General features: G+C 41.3%; 1 protein-coding gene across 4 annotated transcripts in view; it reads right to left on the bottom strand.

Annotated features, from left to right (window-relative positions):
* Positions 1-20,000, bottom strand: part of ect2 (epithelial cell transforming 2) — a 242,668-nt gene that overhangs the window by 96,206 nt on the left and 126,462 nt on the right. For all 4 annotated transcript variants that reach the window (XM_061779805.1, XM_061779804.1, XM_061779806.1 and 1 more), the window contains one exon: positions 11,870-11,966. In XM_061779805.1, coding sequence (XP_061635789.1) covers positions 11,870-11,966 — 97 coding nt within the window. The remainder of the gene's footprint in view (positions 1-11,869; positions 11,967-20,000) is intronic.

The following is a 20,000-nucleotide window of genomic DNA, read 5'->3' as shown; positions in this document are numbered from 1 at the left end:
ATGATCTACCGTATCAAAAGCCGCACTGAGGTCCAACAGGACCAGAATTGACACCTTTCCTGAGTCAGTATTCAACCTTATATAATTTAGCACTTTGATAAGAGAAGATTCTGTACTGTGATGAGTTCAGAAACCTGATTGAAATTTTTCAAAAAATACATTTAAGTTCAAGAAATTGCTGAGTTGATTAAAAAATAACTCGACAATCTTGGCTATGAAAGGGAGATTTGAGATGGGTCTATAGCTTGCTAACATGGAAGCGTCCAGCGCTCTATTTTTTAGCAAAGGCTTAATGGCAGCTACTTTAAGAGCTTTAGGAAACTCGCCTGACTGAAGTGAGAAATTGATTATTTGCTGCAAATCAGCTTGAACAGACTTCACAATATCTTTGAAAAAGTCAGATGGTATTGTGTCAAGACAGCTCGTTGATGGTTTCAGCTGCTGAACAGTTTTCTCTACAGTTTTTTGGTCAATTACATAAAATTCTGACATGGTAACAGAGTTTTTCCTGGGTGGCTTCAGATGTAATATCAATTTATCATTTTGCTGATTTGTTCTCATATTTAACATTATGGATTGTCTTATTTCACTAAAATAAGCAAATTCATAGCATTTATCGGCTGTTAGGAGTTCTGGAGCGATCTTATTCAGGCGGGGGGATGGTGAGGGGGGGTTGGTTTGTGAGCTTGTCAACCACAGCAAACAGAGTGCGAGTATTGTTGAAGTTCTTACTGATGATTTCAGAAAGGGGTTGGTGTCTAGCCCTGACTAACGCTTGGTTAAAATTAGAGACTGTCTGTAAAGGTCGTAGTCAACTTGGAGTTTAGTTTTTCTCCACTTACGTTCTGCTTTCCTACACTTTTTAGAGGTATTTACCATCATTGTGCTCCACCACGGTGTTTTAGGTCGCCTCAAGATTGTCTTAGTTTTAATAGGAGCGACAGCATTCATGACATTTGAGATTTTACAGATTAAATTATCCAAAAATGTGTCTTATTGCTTAGAACATTATGATTTGTAAATCCCTCCTATTTCAAATAAATGCAGGAGCGAGGGAGGAGATTGTTTAGAGCGTGTTGAGAGACTGTGATCTGAACAATCTCCCATACGCCCTCCTCATGAGAAAAAGAAACCAGTGTCTTCATTCCTTTTGTGTCTATTTTTTAGGAAAAAAGGATTAAAGAGTGAGTGAATTGCGCGATGAAGAAGTCTGCGGCAGAATAAACCTTGTGTAATACTAGTCACTGGCAAGTAGTCAGAAGGACGGCGGAGTCCGACAAATTCCGCGAGGACGGCGGGGTCCTGTACGTACTTAAATTCCGTGTTTCTGTGTTTCCGTGTGTTTATAAAAACGTTACTAATATCGTGTGAATGTGTAAAAGTATGAATGTATAAGACTGGATTGTAAGTGACAACTGGGTTTGGAAGCAGAGGCAAGAATTCTCCGCCCCGACTGGGGTAGAAGCTTGAGAATTATCAAAACTCAGACATTTATTGTCACCCTGTCATTTTTGAATAAAGTTTGTATTTAGGTCACTCTAGGTGCAAATAAACTGACTTCCAAATTCACAAAAATGGGAATAAATAACAGTAAACCGGATCAAAAAATAGACCTAACGTGTAAAGATTGGAAATATGTTCAACTACAAAACCATTCCAAAATAGAACATTTAAACACGTGGATAACCAAATACGGTTTCGCTGGCCAGCTAAATTCGCAAAAAATAGTTCAACTTCAAAACGAAATAAAGTGGCGACACAAAAATAATATATCACAAATACAAAAAGATGGATTTGACGACTTACTCTTCTGGTTAAACATGGCGTCTAAAAGAGAAAAAGGAAGTAGTAAAATAAAAAACAGGAATACACTGCAGTGTAAAGGTTGGAGGTTCATTAAATTAAATTTAAAAGAAAAAAAAAAACAGGATCCTGATAAAATTTAATATTTAGAGACAGGGATAACCGAACACGGCTTTAATGGTTGGTTAAATACACAAAAAATAGCCGCGTTGCAGGAATCAAATTATATAAAAAATAAAAGACAAACCACCGTTAAACGTGGGAAAGGCCCTATTGTCTGCAGCCTTGCAGCTTATCACAAAAATAGAAGATAAAAAAAAGAATGTGATGAGCTGCAGTAATACAGAGAGCAGCATGCGTACCAAACCCACGCACATTGTTAAATTCATTAAGACCAGACGCTACTGTGTTTACACTAGTGGACATAAGTAATGCATTCTTTTCAGTACCAATAGAAAATAACAGTCAATTTTGGTTTGCATTCACATTTGAGAAAAAAAAAAATATATATATACATTTACTAGATTACCGCAAGGTTACTGTGAAAGTCCAACTAATTATTCACAAGTTATGACAACACGCATGTCTTCTGGCATCTACAAATGGAGAGACATGCAAGGATTCATTGGCCTTGCTGCATCATCTAACAGAAGAGGAACATAAAGTTAACAAAAATAAATTGCAATGATGTAAAAGGCAAGTCAAATATCTAGGCCATAATTTCAGTGTAGGAGGAAGGACTATATTAGAAGACAGGAAAGCTATAGTCTTAAAAAATCTTAAACCACAGATGAAGAAACATATAATAATCATTTTTAGGTCTGACAAATTATTGTAGAGCATGGATTCCAAACTATGCAGAAATTGTTGCACCATTGTCAAAATTAATGTATGAAGACAACCTTAAAATGACATCACCTGTTTAATGGAGTACAGAGGCAGAAAAGGCCTTCTGTGACATTAAACAACATTTGGTGTCGACTACTGCGCTAGGCCTTCCAAATTTAATGATAAAACATTCATTCAAATGGTAGATTGTAAAAGCTATTGCATGACCTCCGTACTTACACAACAATACGGTGATAAGCTAAGACCAAGCTTATTTTTCAACTAAATTGGACAACGTAACGTGTGCATTACCACATTGTGTCAGAGCAGTTGTGGCAGCCTTGACGCCAGTAGAGAGCAGTTCACCCTTAAGGTCCCACATACAGTGTCTGCTCTCCTATTGCAAACCAATATGGCGTTTTTATCACCTGCAAGACATTTATCTTGCATTGCCATCTTGCTGTCACAACCACATTTGACTGTTGAGCGATGCACAACCTTAAATCCAGCCACACTAATACCCTTACTTGATGAAGGCACGCAGCATGATTGACAGGAATTGGCTGAACAAGCTGCTGAATTAGTAGCATTAACCGAGGCATGCAAACTAATGATAAAAACAAAAAAAACAAAAAAAAAAAAAACTATTCAAATGGGCTGCTATATTGAGCCATGCTGTGTCACATATCTCAACCGGAGGGATGGTGGCACAGATAGATTGACACTTTATAGCCCTAAAAAAAAAATAGCAGAAAGAAACACGTGGGTTCATTTAACACACTGTAAAAGAGTCATTTCAGCTGGGTACTCAAATTGGGAAGGTGAGCAAAAGTCTGATAACGGAGCAGGAGCAGATGTGTAGATTCTGAAAACGCTTGCTGGTCAGTGAAGAAAAAAGACACCAACCCTTTTAGTGAGAACTCAGCAGAAAGCCACACCCACGTTGGTTATGAGATTCGATAAGTTGTTACGTAGCAACTTTGGCTACTATGGTGTTGGTTTTGTGGTACATGGGACGTCCCACCCTCAATGATAAAACCCATTTTTTAGATAGAAAATCACCTACCAACTGGACCAATATGACGAACCCAATAATAATAAAAAAAATTTTGAATCATTAACTCGTATCAAAAGGAGTACAGTTGATGATCAAAATTGTGGGCATGGCCTCCAAATGCGGCAAAATGGTTTAATATTTTGTGCCCCCCAAAATCAAGCTGATTTAATCATAATTCCATATGCGGCTCTCACCAATGATGCTCAAGAGAATGGGCAGAATTGGGGATTTGGATATGACTGGTATGCAACTATAGGCTTTGGATCGGAACACCTCATTGGTGAAACAGGTTATGATTGGTCCAGTTGGTCAAAAAGAACCGCAAAAGAACATAGAAAGAAGTTTAACCTAAGCAAAACGGCCCATAGTTTAATATTGAAATACAAATCAAGTCACCCAATGTGTTTGATAGTGAGCTTCTGGGCCTATTCTGGCGGAAAAGATCCCCACTTCCAAGTAGTATTGTGTTATAGAAACCGTGTTAAACCAGAAATGCCATTGAAAACTTCAAAGAAAGGTGGACAAATTTTAATGATTAACAACATAACTACTGATGATTGGTTCCTTGTTGTCACAGGAGTTTCAGGACAAAATAACAATTGGTTACTATTGATGGAACAAGCAGCAAATGTAGCGAGAAAAGATTGTGTTGTTTGCATGGGTCCCAGGCCTTTGTTGCGCATAGTTCCGGCACAATTATCACAAGATTGTATTATTCCATTACAACAAGCTGGCAATTTTTTGACTTGTCACATTTCTGTGGGGCCAATTATGTATTACTCGTGCACTCGCTGTAGTTGTCCCGCCATGCTGCACTATTTGCATATACTGGCCACTCATGCCAGATTAGCATCTGCTCCATTTGCACAGTGATTGAGGAGCATCTGCAACATTTGCACAACCATTGTCCCAGATTATCGCACTACTCGTCACTTTAAACCACATACACTCCTTGAAGTCTCAGCGCCCTTTGCACAACGGTCATTGCACCGGACTATTGCAATATTAGTCATTCAAACTGCTGCTAGAGGACTGCATCTTTTTGCACAATTGTTTTCTGTCAATGTCTTTATGTCTCCAAAGTGTTCTGTAAATTGACTGTCTGTTGTACTAGAGCGGCTCCAACTACCGGAGACAAATTCCTTGTGTGTTTTGGACATACTTGACAAAAAAGAGATTTATCCTGGCAGAGGCAAAATTATCCAACATAAAACATACATCGACGGCATAGGTGTTCCTCGTGGGGTTCCTAATCAATACAAATTAGCTGACCAAGTTGCAGGAGGATTTGAATACTTCATATGCTGTTGGTGTACGATTAATAAAAATGTTGATGGGATAAACTATATCCACTTCAATGTACAGAGATTAGGAAATTGGATTCAGAGTGGGTTGGAAGCTGTGCACGAGCAGCTCAAGGACGTTCCAAGGCCGCATAGCTGTCGACATGCTCCTCGCAAGAGAGGGAGGTGTTTGCGGTATGTTATGAGAACAAACAATACTGCTTCAGATGGCAGCTTGACCAGAGCCATCGATGGTCTACGGACCCTCAATCAACACTCCTTGTGGGACAGCTGAATGGACGTTTTTGGTAAATATAAAACCCTAATTTCACCAATATTGATATCAATTGCTGTTTTTGCAGCCATTCTGACATTGTGTGGATGTTGTTGTATCCCATGCATTCGGGCATTAATCAGTAAATTAATCACCACAGCCATAACCCACATGAAGAACCGTATGGAGATGATGTATCCATTACTGTATGATGATAATGATGATAATGATGATTTTGCTTTAACTGATTTGTTTCCTGATGCAGATGATTACGATGTTTAAACTACAACATTCATGTATGACAAGTTTACTCTGAGTGTAAATGTATTTGTTTCATAAAAATGATTCTACAGTTAAAAATCGAAATGAAGTGACTGTAAAATGATATGAGAATTTGTGCAAATACATGATAAACAGGAGGGAAATGTTTAATAAATTGTAGAAGTTATCATTTATTTGCTTAGCTTGCATTAGTATAATGGTCGATTTTAGATGTCTCGCCTTCAAAAAGAAGACTCAGCATCAACCGATGGAAGGGCGCCTGGACCAAGGATGTGATCGGATGTGGTCGGGTCGTGACAGGTGTTGGTCCAATATTATGTGTTGTGTCTTATTGCTTAGAATACTATGTCTGGGAAAAACCCTCTTATTATCAAATATTTTGTGTTGTGTCTTATTGCTTAGAACATTATGATTTGTAAATCCCTCCTATTTCAAATAAATGCAGGAGCGAGGGGGGAGATTGTTTAGAGCGTGTTGAGAGACTGTGATCTGAACAATCTCCCATACGCCCTCCTCATGAGAAAAAGAAACCAGTGTCTTCATTCCTTTTGTGTCTATTTTTTATAATGTTGGGTAAGATAAATCCAATATTTTCCCTTTTAGATTTAAATTTCCTATAAAATTCCACTTCCTGTTGTGCTTTGTGTGTGTTTGAGTTTTAATAGTAAAACCACTGAACTCGAGAACTCGTATTTCATTCCTCTAAGCAACCTTCAGATGATGAGTTTTTTTCGTCACTTTTCCTAAGATTTACGAATATAAAAAAAGACGTGGTGACCCTTTACGTGACAAAAATAGTTTGACTATAACGTTAAACAAAAAAATCGAGCTAAACCGGAAGCAACGCAGGTGTCGCTTCTGGCATATTCTTTTCGAAGTTAATTACGTTTTAATCCAAAACCAATATACGCTACAACTGAAACAGACGGTCCATAGAATAAGCACACGGAACCTTCAAGATTTGAAGACTGCTTGTGTGGAGGAATGGGCCAAAATTACACCAGAGCAATGTATGCGACTAGTTTCTCCATACAGGAGGAGTCTTGAACCTGTCATTGCAAACAGAGGCTTTTATACAAAGTATTAAATACCAGTTAGGATGTTCAATACTTTTTCCGTGTGTCATTTCACATTATTACACACAACTTATATTGTAATGCAGCCCAATGCCGGGCACAAGCCAGTGGAAACTGTAGGCCGGTGAACAAAACCGAAGAAAGAAACGAAGGCTGTGATGTATTTGACCATTCATTGTGTCATTCATTTTCCGTACCGCTTATCCTCACTAGGGTCACGTGCGTGCTGGAGCCTATCCCAGCTATCTTCGGGCAAGAGGCGGGGTACACCCTCAACTAGTCGTCAGCCAATCACAGGGCACATGTAAACAAACAACCATTTGCACTCACATTCACATCTATGGGCAATTTAGAGTAGTCAATTAACATACCATGCATGTTTTGGGGATGTGGGCGGAAACCGGAGTAAAACCCAAGCGAAAACCCACGCAGACAGGGTGAGAACATGCAAACTCCACACAGGGGAGGCCGGATTTGAACCCAGGTCCTCAGAACTGTGAGGCCGATGTGCTAACCATTTGTCCACCGTGCCGCCTATTTGAACATTCAATAGGTGTAATTATTTTGTTATGTGACTTTAGTTTTGGCAGCGTGGAGTTTGCATGTTCTCCCCGTGCCTGCGTGTTTTTTCTCCGGGCACTCCGGTTTCCTCCCACATCCCAAAAAAACATGCATGGTAGGTTAATTGACAACTCTAAATTGCCCGTAGGTGTGAATGTGAGTGCGAATGGTTGTTTATTTGTATGTGCCCTGCGATTGGCTGGCAACCAGTTCAGGGTGTACCCTGCCTCCTGCCTGATGATAGCTGGCCTAGGCTCCAGCACGCCCGCGACCCTAGTGTGGTGGAGCGGCTCAGAAAATGGATGGATGGATGGACTTTAGTTTTACAGTGAACTTAAACCGGATTGTGTATAAATGACTTCAAGCAAGCAACATTCACTCTCACTCCTTGCTACTACACGTGGGATCTGCATGCCGTCCGGGCGCTGCTGGATAAATTTGCTGGAGCGGAGCATGGAATGGACTGCTTGTATAAGAGTGGTAAAATCTTAAAATTTTACCGACAGTCTGATACTCATTTTTCTGTTGACAGACCGATTTCTGATCTTTTTATTTCAGTATTCATACTTTTTATCATATTTTTGTTTGGTGGTTAAGCATGGAATTTTTCTAATAGTAAAATAGGTACCTTGGCTCAACAAAGATTGGAAAACGCTGATCTAAACATTCCTCTTCAAAATAAAAGATGCACATTGACTGGCATGTTTGTACGGACATAACGATTTCCAGAGAGTGGTCATCCGTGCAACACAAGATCTCTGGTAGATAAAACAAATGCCTTTTATGCACCAGAGATATTGCATTGGCGACATACAGACTCGCGAGACTGGTCTCGGATACATTTGGGATATTTTATGAGTAAAGAAAGACATGCAAAACAGTATCTGGTGCCGGTCGCCAATGTCTTCTACACCCTGGCAGGCGTAGTGTTGGACATGCCGTACTGAACGGGACACATGCAGACTGAACTGAAACAGTTGAATCGAACTGTTTGGGCGGTTTTCAAAAACTGTTCAGCTCCTAATATTACTTTATACTGTCTGTAATAGTTTGTTTGGGCAAGTCCATGCATGTAGAATAACGCAATTTTTCAAAACCAGAAGACCTAGCCATATTTTGGGAGCGTAGGAGATTATGTGCAAAGAGCCCATTTACCTCGTGTAGCGTATATTGGTTTGGATGAAAACGTAATTAATTTAGAAGAAAAGAATAAAGCGGAAATGACATTACTTCCGGTTTAGCGTGAAGTTTAAGCATTAAAATAAAATTATTTTATCTCGTAAAAGAGGACAACACGTCTCTTTTTAGATGTGTAAAACTTCAGGACGAAGTGACGAAAAACCTCTATTTCTCGTAATCTGAAGGTTGCGACAGGAATTGGTCTTATGTTGCTTGGAACACAATTTAGGCAGGCTGGTCGATCTCCTGAATGTTTGGCCGGTCCGGTCTGTACGGGCAACAGGTGGATTTGACGGAAAAAGGAAGAAGAAAAAAAAAGAAGCAGCGAGAAAAAGAGTTCCTAAAGCAGGGCGGTGTCGCTGTTCGCAAGACGCTGCCAATTTCCTTCTCAACGGAGCTCTGTCCGTAAACTGCCCCGGCACACAACAGGGTAGCTCGGGGCGCTGGCAGGATGCCCTGCGGCGGCGAAAGGTCTGATGTGTCCTCGCCACCTCGTGGTGAGAGGTGGGGCTTCCTGGCTGAGCCAGTCTTCGGCAAGGTGGTCGAGTGAGCGAGAGCCAGTGCCAAAGGGGGGGCTCTGGCCTTTATGCCCAGCCGAAAGGTGGTCGTCGTCCCCACCCCCCCTCCGGGGGCCAAAGGGGTGATAGACCGCCTCTTAATGTTACTTTTCCATCCTAGGATTATTTTGTGGTTAAAAACCAGTGGGATAAAATATTACTTATTGGATCGAAGATAAAGGGAACCAGTTTCCAGCCTTGCCTGGTCACGCACACCCTGTTTAATCCATGCAGGGAGTGTTTCAACCTTATGTAACAACACTTGCTGTTTGTTTTGCGATAAACACGAGCATCTTCAGTTGGCAAAAAAATTTAACCAGTAGACATTCCAATTCTGAGAAATACAATCACTCGTGACAATGGTGTGATGATCGGCACTGGGGGTATTCATGCAAAGTTATTTTAAAAAATGTCACACAACATTCAAATTCGGGGAAGCTATGTTTGCAGTAACTCTCAATCACTGGGTGCAGTAACTCTCCACCGCCTGTGGGTGTAGCTCGTGTCCCATCCACTGTCCCAGAGATCTTCAGTTGCATTTCAAAGAACAAATGGTCCATGTTGGACCGGAGGATTTTAAGCTTTTTGGGTCGGTATCTTGAGCCCTGCACACCCAGGGGGTCTCCTGATGACTGGGAGCGCAGGTTTCTGGGGCAGCTGCTAATTGATTTCAAGTCCGGGTGAGAAGTCACAATTCCTGGGGCCTCATGTACAAAAGGTGCGTACGCACAAAAACGTGGCGTCCGTTCTTTTTCACGGCAAAGGTCAGATGTGTCAAGAGTGACATGACCTTGGAAATGTCCGGTGCCTCACGCCAACTGCATGGCTGGCGTACGCACATTTCTGCAGCTTTTGGTGCTTTGGTGACACTTAGAGGTGATGCTGGGAAACTGTTCTCATAAATCTGCACACCAGAGACATGAATAATTAGCACTGATGAACAATTCATGCCCGGCAACATTTGATTTCAACAATGCAATTGAGGCAAGGACTCAGAATTCATTTGTTAACCAGTGTATTTAATGAACCACTGATATTTGTGAGGACACCTATTAATTGATCAAGGCGATCATTTATGCCGCCTATTGCCCTCACAATCGCTTCGTGACTCCAGCACATGCATCCTTTGAATTTACTTCATTTGAACATGTACATCGGTTGCACATGATTAAAATGTGTTTAAATTGACATAATTTACCCCTCTTCTCCTAAAAAAGACAACATGATTTTTTTGTCAGTGTGCGTGTCCTCTCCTGTGGATTAAAATAATAAATTGAGTAATCAAAAAGGAGTCAAAGTTTTTGATATCTTCTTTGATATGCTTATGTACTTCTATTTGAATTCAAAAGATTTATTACAAATACCCCACATACAACATTTACGCATGAACCTTTATCTCAGAGGGCTGAGTGTAGGTTACTGTATGAACACATTTGTTATGAGTTCTAAAAATACATGGTATTAACCTTGGGGGGTGATCATAGTCAGCCACATGTCCTCCCATCACCCCTGAGAAAGCAGCGTCACCCATGATCGCAGCGATTCTCTCCTCGAACGGGGTGAGGCCCCCCGCGCCGGTTCTTCCGCCTTTATTGGCCACACTTTGGCGGTGGGCAGCTGTCCTCCGCTTCGCATCCACTTTAATGTCTGACCACTTATTTTTTAGTTCAGTGTGCGCGCTATTCTGTCTCCACAACATTGACAGCCCCACACGCGATGTCCCATTCGCTCCTCTTTCATGTGTTAACGCCGTAGGACAGCGTGCCAAAAATGATTTTCTTGCGTTCCTCCACTTTATCGAGCAACTTCACATTTAGAGAAATTATTTTTCATTACCTTGCTCATTTTCATTTTTTTCTGATCATGCAGAGATCGGCATCTCAGGTGCAGGGTTCATTTAAATATGATTTTCATATTCAAATGTGGGCGTGGACAGGGAGAAGTCGGCTACTCCAGCATGTGCACTCATTTCCACGTTGATTGGAACGTACGAAGGAAATGTGCTTGGATTCATGAGTACACAGAGTTTCATACATCTGAATATTTTTGTGTGTACGTTTTCTGGATTTGAGCGTACGCCATGTTTCAGGAGGAAACCCACTCAAGTCTTTGTACATGAGGCCCCTGGTCTCTGCTTTTATGAGCTCCTTCAGACTGGTTGGTAATTCATTTGCAGCCGGACAGAAAAGGGTTTTAGGGGACAGACAGAGGGACAGAGTGGACAAGGGGAATAGGGGTGCGAACCACAGCAGAACAATAGCAAACCTGTCTAGATATCCGAGCACAAGTAACATTACAAGAACCAATCGTATTCTTATTTGTGGCTTGGGGCGACACACCCGGTGAGGACTTGCAATAACTAACCAAGAGAACACGATGAGAGAAAAGTACAGGACAGGATGTGGGAAATGAGCAAGGCAGTGCTACTGACGAGTGGTGCAGTGGGATTCTTTTTTTAAGTGTCTAAACACCTGTTATTACCTGTGAGTTTCTGTAGTTCCTGGCATGAGATTCAAACCCAGAACAGTTGAACATGCTTGTCACATGAGCCGCCATGCTACGCTTTAACATACAACATTTCATAAAAGTATGTCCACATGAGAGCGGCACGGTGGGGGACTGGTTAGAGGGTCTGTCTCACAGTTCTGAGTGGTTCAATCCCCGCCTGTGTGGAGTTTGCATGTTCTCCCCGTGCCTTTGTGGGTTTTCTCCGGGCACTCCGGTTTCCTCCCACATCCCAAAAACATGCATGGTAGGTTAATTGAAGACTCTAAATTGCCCGTAAGTGTGAATGTGAGTGCGAATGGTTGTTTGTTTATATGTGCCCTGCAATTGGCAGGCAACCAGTTCAGGGTGTACCCGCCTCCTGCCCGATGATAGCTGGGATAGGCTCCAGCGCTCCCGCGAACCTTGTGAGGATAAGCGGCTCAGACAATGGATGGATAGATGTCCACATGAGTGTGAGTTACCATTTAGAAGTAGAGCCACACTGGGAAGTCTCTGTACAGGTCTGATGAGCAGCTCTACTAGTGCCTGTCGTCCGCATTCTGGCTTGGCCTGGTTGATCTAAATATAAAATCATAACATTAACAGCATGCACGGGTGTACTTTCCCACAAAATGAAAATGTTAAATCTTATTGATATGAATCACAAACAAAATTAAATCTGAACAGCCTCCCTTTAGAAGAGGAAATTACAATGATTGACATATGGATTTAAGTCATTGATAATATCCAATAGCACAGGTGTTGAACTCAAGGCCCGGGTGCCAGATTCGGCCTGCCACATCATTTTATGTGGCCCGCGAAAGGAAATCATGTCCATTGACTTCATGTTTCTTGCTAAAATACCAAAATTGGAATTTGTCTTCACTTTAAATAACATTGAGATATTGTAAGCATTTTCCCCCTTTACATGTTTCAAAATAATAGTTGCACAAACAACCTTTTACTGGCTTCTGATTTGAAAACTAGTTATCCATCAATGTTTTGTGCATATGTAATACTTTGCCACAATCATACATTTATATGGGTTTAGTTTAGTCACAAACTCTCCAAAAGAAACCATAACTATGGTGTGACCTGCAACAAAATCAGTTTGGCACCCCTGTCCTACATTAAATGGGAGAAAAAAAAAAAAAAAAAAAAAAAAAAAGAACCTACCGTGCCTTCAAAACAATTTGCCCCTTTCCTGCCTTCTGATTTTATTTTTATTTATCACACTTAAATATTTTGTATCAATTATAATAGTCAATTTTGACATCTCACAAAGACAACTAAAGTAAATGTAAAATGCAGTTGCTCAGAGATAATTGTACTAATAGATCAATTATTAGCCGGACCGATTATTGGCATTATTTGTATTTTATTTTATTTTTTTTAGATTTATTTAATCCGATGACCGATAATTTAATACTAGGTTAATTTGACTCTGATGCAGCCGCAGCAGGCCTCTCTGTCTGTGACTTCTCCGTCCAGCATTGACCCGCCCACAGCACCAACTGATTGGTTACCCTTGCATAGCCAGTGCACGGGTAACAGCCAATCAGCACACAGTAAAAGCCATGGAATCGATCTGTACCTCAAGAAGCCAGTAATCGACAGGGGTAAGGGGATGGCTAGAGAATTGTGTGCGTGTGCAACTGTGTCTGCGTGAGTGTGTGCATGACAGCAAAGCATTCATGTCTAAAACTGTAGGGAAATAATGGCTGTTTAACTATTTATGCTGCTGCAGGCAGCTGCATATGAACACACAAGAATGATGGAAACACCCACAATAGGCAACGGAGAGAACACGTATCCTTCTGCAGCCGTGTTGAAGAGAAGTTCAGCTCTAGCATACTGGTGACCTGCTGAACAGTAGCTGCGTTGAGGATGAGCTACATCTGTACCTCAAGGAGCCAGAGATCGACAGGTGTAAAGAGGACCCACTCCAGTGGTGGACGTGACAACTAACTCTGTTTTATTCACTTTATAAAACTTTAGGGAAGTATTTATTTAAATTTGCAGTTAACTTTATAAGAGAGGCTGGTGACCCTGCACATTTTGTTCTTGAACTTTGAAAATTATTACTATTATTATTATTATGTGATATGTACATGGAAAAGGATGATGTGCTGTGGCGACCCCTAACGGGACAAGCCGAAAGGAAAAGAAGATTATTATGTGATATGTAAAACATTAACATTTCAATTCCATTGAAATTTTGGAAAACCTTATTTACTATATATACTGTAGTGCTTGCCCCCTTTCCTGATTTCATATTTTTTTGCACGTTTGTCACACTTAAATGTTTCCCATCATGAAACAAATTTAAATATTAGTTAAGGACAACACAAGTAAAAAAGAAACACTTTTTAAATGTTTTTTTTTTTTTTTTTTTTTTTTACCTTTAAGTGAGAAAAAAATCCAAACCTACATGGTTCCACCGACTGTGTGAAAAAGTGATCGACCTCCCTGTTAAAACATAACTGTGGTCTATCATACCAAAGTTCAATTTCTCTAGCCACGCCCAGGCCTGATACTGCCACACCTGCTCTCTATCAAGAAATCACTTACTGCCTGACAAAGTGAAGTAGACCAAAAGATCCTCAAAAGCTAGACATCATGCAGAGATCTAAAGAAATTCAGGAATAAATGAGAAAAAGTAATTTAGAGCTATCAGTGTGGAAAAGGTTATAAAGCCATTTCTAAAGCTTTGGTACACCAGTGAACCACAGTGAGAGCATTATCCACAAATGGCGAAAACATAGAACAGTGGTGAACCTGCCCAGGAGTGGCCGGCCGACCATAATTACTCCAAGAGCGCAGCGATGACTCATCCAAAAGGTCACAAGAGTTGAGAGTTGCAGAGTTGCAAGACAAAAACCACTGCTGAGCAAAAAGAACAACAGCTCGCCTTACTTTCGAAAAAAAAACATCTGAATGATTCCTAAGACTTTTGGGAGAATATTGTATGGACTGATGAGATGAAAGTTGAGCTTTGTGGAAGGTGTGTGTCTCGTTACATCTGGCATAAATTTAGCACAGCATTTCAGAAAAAAAGAGTCAACAGTCAAACATGGTAGTGGTAGTGTGATGGTCTTAGGCTGCTCCACTCCTTCAGGACCTGGACAACTTGCTGTGATTGATGGAACCATGAATTCTGCTTTTTAACAGAAAATCCAGCCATCAGTTTGTGACCTCAAGCTTAAGCGCACGTGGGTTCTGCAGCAGAATAACGATCGAAAACAAAACAGCAAGTCAACTTCTGAATTAGTTAAAAATACAAAATGAAGGTTTTGGAGTGGCCTAGTCAAAGTCCAGACTTGAATCCGATTGAAATGCAGTAGTATGACCTTAAAAAGGCCGTGCTTGCTCAAAAACCCTAAATTTTTGCTGAATTCAAACAATTGTGCAAGGAAGAGTGGTCCAAAGTATCTCCAAAGAGATGTGGAAAAACTCATTGCCAGTTCTAGAAAACACTTGATTCCAGTTGTTGCTGCTGAGGACGGCCCAACCAGTTATTAGGTTTAGGGACTCATTACTTTTTCACACAGGGAACTTTGAAGTGTTCCACCCCCCTTAATAAAAGAAATCATTTAAAAACAGCATTTTAAGGTCACTTGGTTTATATCTGTCTGATATTTACATTTGTTTGGTGATCTTAAATTTTAAAGTGAGGGAACTATGTAAAAATATAAGAATTGAAGAATTATTTAGAATCCTGAATTACAAAAATTCTGCAAAGATGAGTGAGACAAAATTCATCCACAGCGCTGTAAGAGACACATTGCAAGTTATCACAAACGCTTGATTGCAGTTGTTGCTGCTAAGGGTGGGCCAAGCAGTTATTAGGTTTAGGGGGCAATCGTTTTTCCCCCACACAGGACCATGTAGGTTTGGACCCCCCCCCCCATAATAAAAACTGAATTTTGTGTTAACGTGTTGTTTTTGATGATGGGAAATGCTTAATTGTAACAAACATGCAAAAAAAAATAAAAAATCAGGAAGGGGGCAAATACTTTTTCACACCACTGTAAAACTTTAGGCAGCTATTTATTTATTAAAGTTTTCATTTAACTCATTCCCTGCGAATGCCGTCCAAAGATGTCATTCAGAATACATCTATTCCATGCCAATGCCGTCTAAAGACGTCAATGGCGTTTTTTAACGGGAATGGGTGGGGGAGGGTCTTGTGCAGTTTATGTGTGATCGTCAAGCCTCTGGATAACTGCAATGAGGAATGGCACCCTGTAGAGGGCAACAGTGCCTCGAGGTGAACGTCCCTCCCTCAGAGGAAGAAGAAGAGGAAGGAGGAGGAGGCGGGGTGCAAGAGACAACAAGAGAAGGCAAACAATGGCGGAAGAGAGAGGAGACAAAATGAAAAAAATTAACAAAAAAAGCTTTCAGTACCACAAATTATTGCGCCAAGGCATGAAAAATATTCCTGCGACCGAAAGGAATGACACCTTAAATCATACGGGGGAATAAAAAAATGACGCACCGAGCCGATCGCTTTGTTGCAAAGCTCTTGCCCAAAATGCTGGGTCATATGCCGATATCCTCGGCCGCTTGCGAGCTGATTGTCTGCCGACCAGAATTTGAGTAAATTTTGATGCTTAAGACCTTGCTAAATTCGATTCATTAAAGCCTTTTTCTGATTATAGAAAAATGGCCCTTTTATGTTCACAATAATAGGGACTGTGTTAACTATGTTGGCAGACATAACACTTTACCAACAGAGCCTATAAACATTTTACTCCTATTCTTGAAAGGTTATTACGGCTATAAAAAATTAATAACAGGTCCTGACTGTTCTATAAAGACCGTTGAAAAATCCTAGGTCAGTCACAAGTGCAAAAGATCATTAAGAGATGGAGCAGCTTTAAAGAAGCACAGTTAGCCTTTCGCCCATCATCTACTAAGGTTACTCTGTCGAGGCGTGGGCTAACTAAGCGGGGCTGAGGTTTCATAGGCGGCTGTTAGAATCTTTGCGAATCTTTCTCGACACCGGCTTAAGCAAGCCCCTGTGGTGGTTTACGATCCATTGTGTAATACGCAAGGACAACGGGGAACTTTAACCCTTTCAACGGAGAGTCCGTCAGGACTCCTTTTGGACCATAGGTGCAGTGGAGCCTGGGGTAAGTGAGATCTGACACATGACCTGATTCATTGAAATCAAGATTCTTCGGCGAAACAGAAAATCGAAAATGAGGAAAACAAGGCCATAAAACAAGTCATTTTTGGACTGTGCAACTATGGAGGCAGCTGATGGATACCGGCTGGCCAAGCGGAATACGGTTTTGGTGGTTGCTGAGGTAAGAACTCAGGTATGGGAGGAGTTCGGGAGGGTATGGTGAACGACTTCCAGACGGCTTTGAGGAAATTTTGGTCGACCACCCGGCATGTAGGAGGGGAAAGTAGTGCACCATCAACATTGTGTATACTGGGGATAGGGTGCTGCTGACCTCGACTCTGGACGTTGTGAGTCGGTGGACTGAATACTTCAAAGACCTCCTCAATTCCACTGATACACCTCAGTCTGTGGAATCTCCTTCTATCTTTGGGGTTGAGGTCACTGAGGTGTTTAACAGACATGCAAACACCCAAGTCATGAAAAAAGCGCCAAAAAAAAAACAAAAACGTAAGGGGGGGCGGGGGGGTTGGGTGGTTTGGGGTTCTGGGGGGATCCACAGAGATTTTTTTTGATTTTAACATGAAATTAAGCAATCTGGAAGACTCTGAAGAGTACAATAAGGCAAAAATAAACGTTTTCTTTACACTAAAAAATATTTATTTACACCGCTCAAGTACATGTTGATTTACAAATTTAAGATTAAAATTAAATTTGCCTCATTTCTTTGCTTTTTTGTTCTGGCCTCCAACTTGAGCCAGGCCCATCTCAACCTGCACCTGATGCCTGCTTCAAGCTGTCCCACATGAAAAGCATCCACCTCTTTAAGCACTCTCATTCTGGAAAAGAATTGACTAAAATCATTGTCTGCTTCACTTTATTCTTCACAATTAACCACTTCAAAGGCTAATCCCAAATACATCCTCCAGGAAAATATTAAGTATAGTTTTTCAGTTTTTATTGGCCATATCTGAATTTGAAGTTAGTTCATTCTGTGTTGTGACATAATCCCTAACATCGCTCCGTCGCTTAATACATTTAACATTAACATCTGTAAACTAATTAGATAATTGTAGGCGCGTTTCCTAATTAATACAAGATGTACTAGCGGATCAGCTCTTGTCGCAGATGTTACGTGTGCTTCGCGGTTCTGCTGGGACCACAACCAGGGCCACGACCTGCAGCCCGTCAACGCGAAAATACAAAAGACCAGTGCAACAAATACGACACTGGCTGATCTGATGAGCAAAAATGTTGCTTAAACGTCAGAGAAGCAATAGAGGATGTCCACTCCTGAGGTGGGGAGAGAGGCCAAACATTGTACTCTAGTAAGAGTACTGTTACTTGACAATAATGTGACTCAAGTAAAATAAAAAGTAGTCCTCCAAAAAATTACTTGAGTAAAAAGTACACAGTGAAATAATTACTCCAGTACTGAGTAAATAGCAAAAACCAATAAAACATGAAATAAACAACAAAACATTTGCAATTTAATGCACAGTTTTCTCAAGTTATACATGGGCTAAACATCCACGTTTGGGCAGACAGAGCCAGACAAATACGACAATACATAAAAGCGGTTGTTTTTGTTCATCTAATGTAAACAAGAGTAGCGCGCCGTTGCCTTCACGGTAACGACGATCTTCCCAAAATGGCCGCCATGTAGGCACGACAATCAGCCGGGGTGGCTTATCTCGTTAATACCTATGCCCCGGAAGCCCAATAGAAGACCCCCCCCAAAGGAAAAACTCCTCAGATCTATACGATTCACCTAAATGGCCGATTTTGAGTTCAAAACGTAAAATTTCGCTGCAGGGAGACTGATTTGCATGTATGGTTTAAAAAAAGTCCTTGGTAGAAGGGCCCTGGGGGTGGAAGAGATCCGCCCAGAGTTCCTAACGGCTCTGGATGTTGTGGGGCAGTCCTGCCCGACACGCCTCTGCAACATCGCGTGGACATCAGGGACAGTGCCTCTGGATTGGCAGACTGGTGGTCCCCCTTTTTAAGAACACGGTATCTTCCAACAATAGGGGGATCAGACTCTTCAACCTCCCTGGTAAGGTCTCGTCAGTGGTGCTGGAGAGGAGGGTCTGTTGGAAACTCAAATCTCAGATTCAGTAGGAGCAGTGTGGTTTTCGTCTTGGCCATGGATAAATGGACTGGCTCTTCACTTTCAGCAGGGTTCTGGAGGGTGCAAGGGAGTTCACCCAACCGGTCTACAACCCTAATTCCAATGAAGTTGGGACGTTGTGTAAAACAAATAAAAACAGAATACAATGATTTGCAAATCATGTTCAACCTATATTTAATTAAATACACTACAAAGACAAGATATTTAATGTTCAAACTGATAAACTTTGTTTTTAGCAAATAATCATTAACTTGGAATTTTACGGCTGCAACACGTTCCAAAAAAGCTGTGGCAGGTGCCAAAAAAGACTGAGAAAGTTGAGGAATGCTCATGAAACACTTGTTTGGAACATCCCACAGGTGAACAGGTGGGTGCCATGATTGGGTATAAAAGGAGCTTCACTGAATTGCTCAGTCATTCACAAGCAAAGATGGGGCGAGGTTCACCTCTTTGTGAACCAGTGCGTGAGAAAATAGTCGAACAGTTTAAGGACAATGTCCCTCAATGTACAATTGCGAGGAATTTAGGGATTTTATTATCTATGGTCCATATCATCAAAAGGTTCAGAGAATCTGGAGAAATCACTGGATGTAAGCGGCAAGGCCGAAAACCAACATTGAATGCCTGTGACCTTCGATTCACTGCATCAAAAACCGACAATGTGTAAAGGATATCACCACATGGGCTCATGAACATATCAGAAAACCAATATCAGTAAATACAGTTTGGCGCTACATCCGTAAGTGCAACTTGAAACTCTACTATGCAAAGCAAAAGCCATATATCAACAACACCCAGAAACGCCGCCGGCTTCTCTGGGCCTGAGATCATCTAAGATGGACTGTGGTCTGACGAGTCCACATTTCAAATTGTTTTTGGAAATTGTGGACGTTGTGTCCTCCGGGCAAAGTTCAAAAGCCAGCATCTGTGATGGTAAGGGGCTGTGTTAGTGACAATGGCATGGGTAACTTACACATCTGTGAAGGCACCATTAATGCTGAAAGGTACATACAGGTTTTGGAGAAACATATGCTGCCATCCAAGCAACGTCTTTTTCATGGATGCCCCTGCTTATTTCAGCAAGACAATGCCAAACCACATTCTGCACGTGTTGCAACAGCGTGGCTTCGTAGTAAAACAGACTAGACTGGCCTGCCTGCAGTCCAGACCTGTCTCCCATTGAAAATGTGTGGCGCATTATGAAGCGTAAAATACGACAACGGAGACCCCGGACTGTTGAACAGCTGAAGCTGTACATCAAGCAAGAATGGGAAAGAATTCCACCTACAAAGCTTCAACAATTAGTGTCCCCAGTTCCCAAACGTTTATTGAATGTTTTAAAAAGAAAAGGATG

The sequence above is a fragment of the Phyllopteryx taeniolatus genome, chromosome 7 (assembly GCF_024500385.1).
Source record: "Phyllopteryx taeniolatus isolate TA_2022b chromosome 7, UOR_Ptae_1.2, whole genome shotgun sequence".
Classification (NCBI taxonomy): Eukaryota; Metazoa; Chordata; class Actinopteri; order Syngnathiformes; family Syngnathidae; genus Phyllopteryx; species Phyllopteryx taeniolatus.
Note: the sequence above shows the minus strand (reverse complement) of the source record. Positions and strands in the feature narration are given on the sequence as shown.